Raw genomic sequence first — 10,374 nt, 5'->3', positions numbered from 1 at the left:
GAAAGAGTGAGGAAGCAAACTACCAGGTCGAGGACTCGAACCTGTGGTAAGCCACGTGGGAGTCCAGAACCCTTAACCACCACGCCACCTGGCAGTCCCTCTTTTTGTTTGTCTTCTAAAAAAATACAATAGTACTTTTTCCTTTCTGGCTAGATGCTATTGTAGTTAACATCAGAATACATGTTTATTAGAATATAGGCTATAGAATGAGGAGTGCAAACTTTTTCTTAAAGGGCACAATAGTGAACATTTTAGGCTTGGGAAGCTTTGTGTACTTGAAGAGCCCTGTGGTCTCTGAAGCAGCTTTCGACCCCCGCTGTTCAGCATGAAAGCCGCCATAGACAAGATGTAAACAAACTGTCCCAGTGAAACAGGTGGCCACAGTTCATCAGCCCTGATGTGGAGCACAAATAACAGACTTTTGGCTTGTTGGCTTAGGAATACTTGGAAATCAATCATAAGACATACTTTAAATTTTTTCTTTATTTTGTATCAGTAACAGAGCCAATACCATATGTAATTGTAACCTCAGTAGTAAGTTTTGATATTTAAGTATTTACTAGCAGCTCCAAACTGATTTCTTTTTTTCTTTTTAAATGAGTATTTAATTTTATTTATAATTATTATTATTATTTTCTTTAATTTGCTGTAGAGCATGTGTGCTCACCAGAGAGAAAGTGAGAAAGCAAGCTGCCAAGGGACCAGCAGTTAGTGTAATGGCTATGTCGCTGGACTCCCACGTAATTGACCACGGTTCACGTCCCAGACCCAGTGGCTTAAAACTCACGCCGAGTGTGTGTGCGCGTTTCCAAGATCCCAAGAGGAGAATGGAGGAGAAGGGATTGTGGTGTGACCAACCCTCCTGGGGGGTGATTTCTCGCTTTCTGTCTCTCTGTCTCTCTCTGTCTGTCTGGCGAACGCACGCGCCCTATGGTGAAAACCTCTCCAAAAAAATAAATAAATAAATAAAATTTTAAAAAAGAGAGAGAAAGCAAGCTGCCAAGTTTGGGACTCAAACCATGTTCAGTCATGTGGAAGTTCAGTGCTTTAACCACCATGCCAACTGCTGACCCCCTGATGTCTTGATAAATATTAAAATCACAAATTATATTTAATGTTGCTTTAAAAGATAATAAATAGTATGATGGGATAGCAAGTGTATGATGCCCAGTGAACCTCGTTTAGAGAAAGCTGTTTGTCCTGTGATTAGTGATAATGCACATGGACCCTGGGTCTTCTCACTTACACTGTCTGTCTCAATTCCAAGGAGCAATCACAGCAAAGGAACTATACACAATGATGATGGATAAAAACATCAGCTTGATTATAATGGATGCTCGAAGAATGCAAGATTTTCAGGATTCCTGTATTTCAGATTCTCTCAGTGTTCCTGAAGAAGCCATCAGTCCAGGGTGGGTCACTCTGTATTTAGCTAAAATGGTAAACTGTGGACAGTAATAAATGTTACTATTTAGCATCCAGACCAGATGTGGCAAAGTAGTCTTGTCTCTTCTGTTGCCTTTTTTTGTTGTTGTTCTTTGCTTCTTAAAAACACACCCTTTCTGAAGGAGAGTGTCAGAGGCATTCCAGTTAGGCTTTTTTTTTTTTTTTTTTTTTTTTAATCTGCGGCATTTTAGTCTTGTAAGAAGAGGAGTAAGTCTTTGTGTGTCATTTTTTTTTAATGGAGGAATTGAATATTATATTATGTCTTATTTTGCTGCAAAGCTGTTGCTTCAACTGTATAAAATAGCACCAGCAAATGCAGTATATGGGAAAACTACAATAGTACTGCTCTTTAACACTATACAACAAAAACTTTTCTCCACTCCCACTGATTTCCAGTGAAGAGAAAATGAAGTCTTCTGACCCACATCCAGGGATGGTTATACAGTGTTCTATAAGGCTTAGGCTAACAGTGTTATCACTGATTACATCATTTTTATAACTAGTTTTTAATCACAGATAATTTCATGAATTCTGAATACTTGTGCATAGACTAAGAATCATAGAATATTGTGAAAAAGATGCACTTTGTGTTTATTAAAAATATGTTCATTAGAAAGTTAAGGGGTTTTTCTTTTCAGTAGTGGTGTTCAGAGTAGTTTCTTTATCCACTGGTATTGCTAAAAGTTGCAATTTAAGTCTTCTATCAACCACTAATTTAAGACAACTATGCCTGGATTAAGTTGTTTTACATTACTTTATTTAAGGGTTCTACTTTTAATCTTTTTTTTTTTTTAAGAGGTTTTTGCTATAGGACGCATACGCTTGCCAGACAGAGAGACAGAAAGCGAGAAATCACCCCCTAGGGGGGATGGCCACGCCGCAATCCCTTCTCCGTTCTCCTCTCGGGATCTTGGGCACGCATGCATATGTGCTCGGCGTGAGTTTTAAGCCACCGGGTCCGGGACGCGAACCGCGGTCGACTACGTGGGAGTCCAGCGACATAGCCATTACGCTAACTGCTGGTCCCAAGGGTTCTACTTTTACTCTTCAATAGACTTTACATATTTCTCACACGCATCTTCACTCATTAGTTAGTCTAGTTCTGAAAGGTGACTCAGTGTCATTTTGATCAGCCAACCATTCATAACAAGATTTGTTGACAAGTCCTGGATTTTCTGCAAGAGCGTCATTGACTTCAGTGACTTCTCCTGACAGAAGGGAATAGAGGTCACTAGCAGCTTTTACACTTTCCAAAGCACCAAACTCACTGTGTTTGTTCAGTTTTGTCCCAACTTCAGGCAGACTACAGTAAACACCTCCCAAAGCTTCCTGTGCAAAATTACTGATTTCCACTGTTCCAATACTGTTTTCTGTTGTTATCCATTCGTGTTTCTCTGTGAATTTACGCACTGACAGCAGAGCCAGTCCCGTGCGTTGTGTCCGGACGGTGCCCACCCGCAGCCGCCAGGGCCGCAGTGGGCAGGGCAGGGCACAGTGGGTGCCAAGGCCCTGTGCAGGCTGCAGGCCACGGCCCTGCATACTCCATACCCCCGCATACTCCACGCCGCTGGCAGCGCTGTGTGTGTGTCCTTTCATCCCAGGTGTTTGTTAACTGATTTCTCCTACTCTTTCTCATTTTCTACTTACAAGTTTGTGAATTTATACCAGATTAACTAAAATTGTGCACTAATTGTTTTGCATGTCAAAATTCCCTATACTATCATTTATGGTAAAAAGAGCATACACATATCTTTTTGTTTTAAGTTGCCAGAGGTGCATGCTCTTGCTTGAGAGAAAATGAAAGTCTTCCAATGGTATGTGATCACATCACAATCTCCTTTCTTTCTGTCTCTGTCCTGTCAGGATGTTAGACGTGTGCACACATGCCTGGTATGTTTCTCAAGCCACCAGAGCAGGGACTCAAATCACAGCCTTGCAAATCTGGCTCCAAGGGCGTAGTACCGAACCATGTGCTGTGGGATGACTCAATAACTTGTTTTTTGAGTTTATTTCTTTCTTTCTTCCATGAACAAGAGAGACAGCACACCTAACAGGGTCCCCACACCGCAATCCAGGCCTTCAGCCAGCCCCAGTCTATAAGTGCACACATGCCAGCATATTAGGGAAGTCCACAGGCATGAACCCGGAACAGTCCTACGTGGGTCAACCTCACATGGTGTTGTTTTACCTCAATGCCACCATTCACACCCTCACCACCCACCTTCCTTTTTTTAAGAAGTAAAGCTACCTACTTAAGAAAAATGATAGACTCTGCAGTTGGACTGTATTCAGTGAACTCCGCTGCATTATTTCTAGCAACTGACCTACGTTCTTTAAACTCATGTTTTATCTGTAAAATGAGGATAGTATTAGGTTGTTGGGAAAGTCATGACTTATTTTTCTGTGCAAAACTGCATCATGACTTTCCCAACAACCAAACAGTACCTAGATTTCAGGATGTTTATATGAGAAATTTTATACATATCTACACACACACACATGAATTTAGCACAGTGCCTGGCATTAGTAAGGATTTACTTTAAAAAAAAAATAGGTGTTGTCTATTTATTCTGAGTAAGAAAGCTGTTGACTGATAAAATAATTTAAAGTTATTTTATGGGTATCTCGTACATTAGAAATCATCATGACTTAGTGCCAGAGCTAAACTTGCAGATCCATGGTGGCAATTTTCACTGTTTCGAGCATTCTTATATAAATAATAAGGTGACTCTCTTAAAAGTTCATAGAAAATGCATATTATGAAGAAATTATGCATGGATTTCAAACTTTTTCGTACCAAAATAAACTCATGCTTTAATTCCATTTTTCCTGCAAACTTTTTGAAGTACCTGCATGTAACCTCTCTGGGTCTTAGCTTATTGGATTGGATTAACTGAAACCTGTGGTCCATCCTAGGGCTGATTTAGCATTAAAAGTATATATTTTTGCTATAGGGCACATGCGCTCGCTGGACAGAGAGAGACAGTGAGATAGAAAGCGAGAAATCACCCCCCAGGGGGATGGCCACACCTCAATACCTTCTCCTCCATTCTCCTCTCAGGATCTTGGGCACGCACACACACACACCCAGCGTGAATTTAAGCCACCAGGTCCAGGACTCAAACCGCGGTCAACTACGAGGGAGTCCAGCGACATAGCCATTACGCTAACTGCTGGTCCCTAGAAGTATACATTTTTAAAATTAGGTAATAACATAACAAAATCTGCTTTGTTTTTACTGTAGATTCTTGTTAAATGTTTGACCTAAAGATTAGAATACTTGTAAATATGCTATTTAAAAGTGGGATTAGAGTACTTTAATGTAATCAAGCAGATGTGAATATATTTCCAGGATTTGAAAAGACAAAGCTATAATTAGTTTTTGGATTGTCTAATCTGTACTAACATCTAATAGTCTTTATTGAATTTACATTGAGAGTTTTCCAAAATGTGAAAATTGGACTGCTGTAAATCTCAAGAGGATTTTAAGTTTTAGATGATTAAAGAACAGTGATTTCTATATTAAGAAAATTGCTCCTTTAGTTTTTGTTATAGTCCTTCTGAATCGATTTAAAGGAGTTTCAATTTGGTGCTAGTATACCTGTTTAATATATTTCCTAATCTTCTTAGCAGAGTAGGCCTCAGAGCTTTCTGGAGGCGAAAGAGTCTATAACTAGCTAGTCGTGACTAATGTATTTTTCATGGTATATTTTAAATTTTTAATATAGTGTAGTATATATGTAGAAGCACTCCTATATTGTTCAGTGAGTTCTCACAAACTGAATGCACCTGTTTAACTAGCATTGTGACCAAGAAACAGTAGTATCATCTCTCCACAACCCTGATGTACTGCCTCTAAGAACTACCCATATCTCCACCCACCCAAGGAACCCACCAACTTCTAACAAAAAATGTTTGTTTTGTCTGTTTTTGCGCTTTATACAAGTGGAATTATCTAATACATAGTCTCTCATGTCTGCCTGGTCATATTTAGCCTTATGTTGGTGAGAGCCATTTTCATTATGAGTAGTAGTAGTTTGTTCTCATTGCTCTATGGTTTTCTGTTATGTGAATATAGCAAACTTTACTTATTTTCAGACTTACTTTTATTTATTGAATATGATTTCCATATTTATAGGGACAAACAATTTCCTATTAAAATTTATTTAAATAAAAATTGCTTTTAATTAATTTAAATACTAAGAGCAAGAGTTGCAGCAGATTGTAGATGATACATAAAAGACTAAAGATTGGGAAATACAGGTTGGCCCTATTGTTTCCAAGGTGTTTTCTATAGAATACTGATCCTGAGAACAGTATTTAAGCAAATGTATCCCTAGCATTGGAAGTGGTCCTTAAGAATGTCACGTTTAATTTTTTCTCATTCATTGTTGACCGAACATTCTTCTGATCTCAGTATACCAGAAGAGGATATTATGAGATATCTTTTATTCTTCTTTTTCTTCTTTATTTCATAGAAGATACAGTAACCAACATTACAGTATATAGGAACAGGATTTTAAAAAACATTTATAATCCAAGCCATTTAGTTTTACTTATGGATGAAAGTTTTATTAGTCTTGCCCAGTTTGCCAGTATCATAAGTTAAATACTAAAATGCCTACTTTATTTATATGTGTGTGTATGTGTGTGTGTGTGTGTGTGTGTGTGTGTATTCATTCATTGGTTTGCTAGAAATAATATGGAACCCCTTACCTAGAAGAGTGAATCTATATTATTCATTCAGTTATTTGACAAATATTTACTGAGCACTTATTATGGGCTAGGTTTCTGTGGTTCTAAGTGCTGGGTTTAAACTATTGAACAGATAAAAGTTGTTGCCTTCATAGTTTTTATTTTAATAGGAAATGGGATAAGATAGATAATAAAAAAAATTTCTAGAGGTATAGCATATCTGATGTTAATAAGTGTTACAGAGATGATAGTTTTGAGTATGTGCATGTAGGGGGTGGGTCATAAAATTTTAATCCAGGAGGGACCAGCAGATAGCGTAATGGCTATGTCACTGGACTCCCATGTAAGTTGACCGTGGTTCAAGTCCCGAACCGGGTGACTTAAACTCACGCCAGGTGAGTGCCCAAAATCCTGAGAGGAGAATGGAGGAGAAAGAATTGCGATGTGGCCATCCCCCCTGGAGGGTGATTTCTCACTTTCTGTCTCTTTGTCTCGTTCTGTCTTTCTGGCAAGTGCACACACCCTATAGCAAAAAAATAATAATAATAATAATCCAAGAAAGCTTTACAGAAATAAGTTATAAGTAAGACTCGAAGAGATGTACAAAGAGCAGGAGCATGCTGGGCAAATCAGGAATTACAAAGAAGTCAGTGGCTTAGTGAGTGATTAGAGAAGACAGATAGGTTGAGGGTATCAAGATAAGAGGGTGCAGCAGGCCATTATAAGGACTTAGCTCTTATGTGAGCAAAGGCTGACTTGAACAGGGAGCTGAAATATAGTTGGTACTGTTCACAGTTGACACGATTTAAGAGGCAGCATAGCAAAGTAACTGAATGAGAGTGCAGATGTGAGTCAGAGTGCCTGAGTTTTAACTCTGGTTCTATTTACCAGCTGTGACTTTGGGCAAGTTATTTAAACTCTCTGTACCTCAGTTTTCCTACGAATAATGATGACATCTACATTACAGGGTTGTAGCAAGGATTTCATGAGGTCAATGAGAGTAAGCCCTTTATAACAGCGTGGTACATAATAAATGCTGTATGTGATTGTGTAATAAACACCCAGGTGTTTGGTTAATAAAAACTATAGAGGTGTAAGAAAACTGAAATACGAGGATTACCCAGGTGATCCTCTCGTTCTTTATATTTGGCTGAGAGAAGTTCTCAGGTGACTTCCTCTGTTTTTAGTTTTGCTCCCTTACCCCTCCTTTTTAAAGGATCAGAATTGAGTGTACTTTTAGTCTCTAATAATTACTGAAATCATATTCCTGCATTTTGCAGTAGTGAATGGGTTAAACCGTATAGATTATTTATATCTTAATATACAGTTTGAGCTCAGGATCTATTAAATTGTGCTATCATGTAACATAAGCTGTAGAACAAATCTCAGTGTTTTACTTTAGTGTCTTAGGTATTGGGACCTCTCCTCAACTTTTGCCCCAATACAAATGTTAATACATTTCAGAGTCACTGCTAGTCGGATTGAAGCAAACCTCCCAGATGATTCTAAAGACACATGGAAGAAGCGGGGCAATGTGGATTACGTGGTACTTCTTGACTGGTTTAGTTCTGCAAAAGATTTACATCTTGGAACAACTCTTCGGAGTCTGAAAGATGCACTTTTCAAGGTTAGCAAGTTTCCTTGTTAGTTTTCTGTCATTTTAAGCCTTCTCTGGTTGTTAGAAAGGCATGTCAACTAGTTATTTATCTTATAGATTAAAAGTTCCATCATGCTTTGATTGTAGAACTTTTTAGAATTTCAACTTAAAAGATTTGTTTTGAATCACCAGATAAAAATAAACTGATGTATATAAAATGTTTTAGAACTTTTAGTCACATGCTGACTGTGGTTTGAGTCCCAGACCTGGCAACTTGAAAATCCTGCTGGGCTTGGGAACCAGCAGTTAGCGTAATGGCTATGTCGCTGTACTCCCATGTACTAGACCGCGGTTCAAGTCCCGGACCCGGTGGCTTAAAACTCACGCTGGGCGCGTGTGCGTGCGTGCCCAAGATCCCAAGAGGAGAATAGAGGAGAAGGGATTGCAGCGTGGCCATCCCCCCTGGGGGGTGATTTCTCGCTTTCTGTCTCTATGTCTCTCTCTGTCTGGCGAGTGCACACGCCCTGTAGCAAAAACCTCTCCAAAAAAAAAAAATCCTGCTGGGCTTGTATGCGTGTGTAACCAAAATCCCAGAAGGAGAATGGAGGAGAAGGGATTGCAGTGCGGCTATCTCCTATGGGAGGTGACTTCTCACTTTCCCTCTCACTGTCTCTCTGTCTCAAGCATATGTGCCCTATGGCAAAAACCTTAACAACAACAACAAAAAAAACTATAAAAGCAAAGGAAGATATCACCAAGTCAAAAAAGACTGATATTTTTTACTTAATTAAATAAAAACTTAGGTGTGAAAGAAATATTGTAAGATTAGAAGACAGATTGAACAAAAATATTTGCATTGAATATAGCAGTGGTTTAAAATATTTAAGATCTGATAACTTTTATAAATAAATAAGAAAAATACTTAAGGTAAATTAGTGAAATTTTTAGTGGACACAGACATGAACAGAAGAGGAAGTAAAAGTGGACATACCATAAATAAATGGTCAACTTGATTCATATCAGATGATCCACAATAAAACAGTGCTACTTTTCAGTGCTCAGGTTAACAAAGATTAGAAAAATAATGCTCAATTTAACTTGCTAAATTATTAAGCAGTGATCACACTGAACGCTAGTGAGAATACACCTCACTCTGCTGGTAGGAGAATCAGTTGGTGGACCGTTCTCTTCAGGTAGGGCAATCTAAAAAGCCTTGAAACAGTTCGTGTTTTTAGGAACCCAGAACTATACTCATATATGGTTTGATTATATGAAACTGCCAATATCTACCTAACTTTGACTGATGAAAGTGGCAGTTTTATACAGCTCAATCTAAGGTATGTAAATGTTTAATGCAGGACAAAGGTGACAGAACAAATCAATAAGGAAAAGATGGACTAAAATAAATTGTTTCCGGACAACTGACTAGCCAGTCAGTAAAAAAAAGAGTGGATCCCTGTCTTATTTCTTAGACCAAGCTAGATCTCAAATGGATCAAAGATACGAATGTGTAGATTGAAAAACGAACTGCTAGAATTTTTTTTTTTTGGAGAGGTTTTTTCTATAAGGCATGTGCACTCGCCAGGAAGACAAAGAGACACAGAGAGATAGAAAGTGAGATATCACCCCCCAGAGGGGATGGCCACACCACAACCCCTTCTCCATTCTCCTCTTGGGATCTTGGGCACGTACACACACGCACCCAGCATGAGTTTAAGCCACTGGGTCTGAGACTCAAACTGCGGTCGACTACATGGGCGTCCAGAGACATAGCCATTACGCTAACTGCTGGTCCCTAGATATTTTTTATTATCTTAATCCCACACCAAGATGCCATAAAGGAAGACCAATATATTTAACTATAAAATAAAAATTAAAAAATATATATATATATAAAGGGAAAATCTATTAGTAACAATATTTACAGTACAGGAAAACCTGTGGTGTGGGGGTTAAGGTGACTGGGTCCCACATGGCTGTGACTACACAGTTCAAGTCCTGGACACAGAAGATCATGCTGTGTGCGTGTGTGTGCATGCCCGAAATCCTGAGAAGAGAATGGAGGAGGGATTATGGCACGGCCATTCCCTCAGGAAGTGATTTCTTGCTTTCTCTCTCTGTTTCTCTTTGGCAAGCACATGTGCCCTATAGCAAAAACTTAACTAGAGACCTATTTTTCCTAATATTCATAGTATATTAACTTTATTATTAAAATAGCAAACAGCTCTATAGAAAAATTAGCAAAGGATGAGTTCAATCATAGAGCAATATAGTGGCTAATAAACATAGAAAAGATGCTCAATTTCACTGATAAAGAAATAATAAAGCAAGATACCATTTTATGTCAGGCAGCTTGGTAAAAATTATAAAGATGGGCCATTCTCATATACTGTTGGTTACGTGTATAAATTGGAATAACCTTTTTGAAGGGCAATTTGTCATCATTTATCAAAATTTTAAACCAGCAATTTTACATCTGGGAAGTTAAGCCAAAGAAATGGACCAATGTATTTTTTTTTGGAGAGGTTTTTGCTATAGGACACATGCACTTGCCAGAAGGACAGAGAGAGACAGAGAGACAGAAAGTGAGAAATCACTCTCCTCCCCCCCCCCCCCCCGGGGGGTGGGGCCACCGC

The 10,374-nt window shown here is 38.6% G+C and overlaps 1 protein-coding gene and 1 pseudogene across 1 annotated transcript in view; one reads left to right on the top strand and one right to left on the bottom strand.

Annotated features, from left to right (window-relative positions):
• The window catches only part of USP8 (ubiquitin specific peptidase 8), a gene marked incomplete in the record, with an annotated part of 87,600 nt that overhangs the window by 39,769 nt on the left and 37,457 nt on the right, over window positions 1-10,374 (top strand). Inside the window, 2 exon segments of the mRNA XM_027768389.1 lie at window positions 1,268-1,412; window positions 7,606-7,768. Of these exon segments, the coding sequence (XP_027624190.1) occupies window positions 1,268-1,412; window positions 7,606-7,768 (308 nt within the window).
• LOC114006194 (glycine cleavage system H protein, mitochondrial-like) lies at window positions 2,438-3,427 on the bottom strand (annotated as a pseudogene).

The sequence above is a fragment of the Tupaia chinensis genome, unplaced genomic scaffold (assembly GCF_000334495.1).
Source record: "Tupaia chinensis unplaced genomic scaffold, TupChi_1.0 Scaffold146140_1, whole genome shotgun sequence".
NCBI lineage: Eukaryota > Metazoa > Chordata > Mammalia > Scandentia > Tupaiidae > Tupaia > Tupaia belangeri.
Note: the sequence above shows the minus strand (reverse complement) of the source record. Positions and strands in the feature narration are given on the sequence as shown.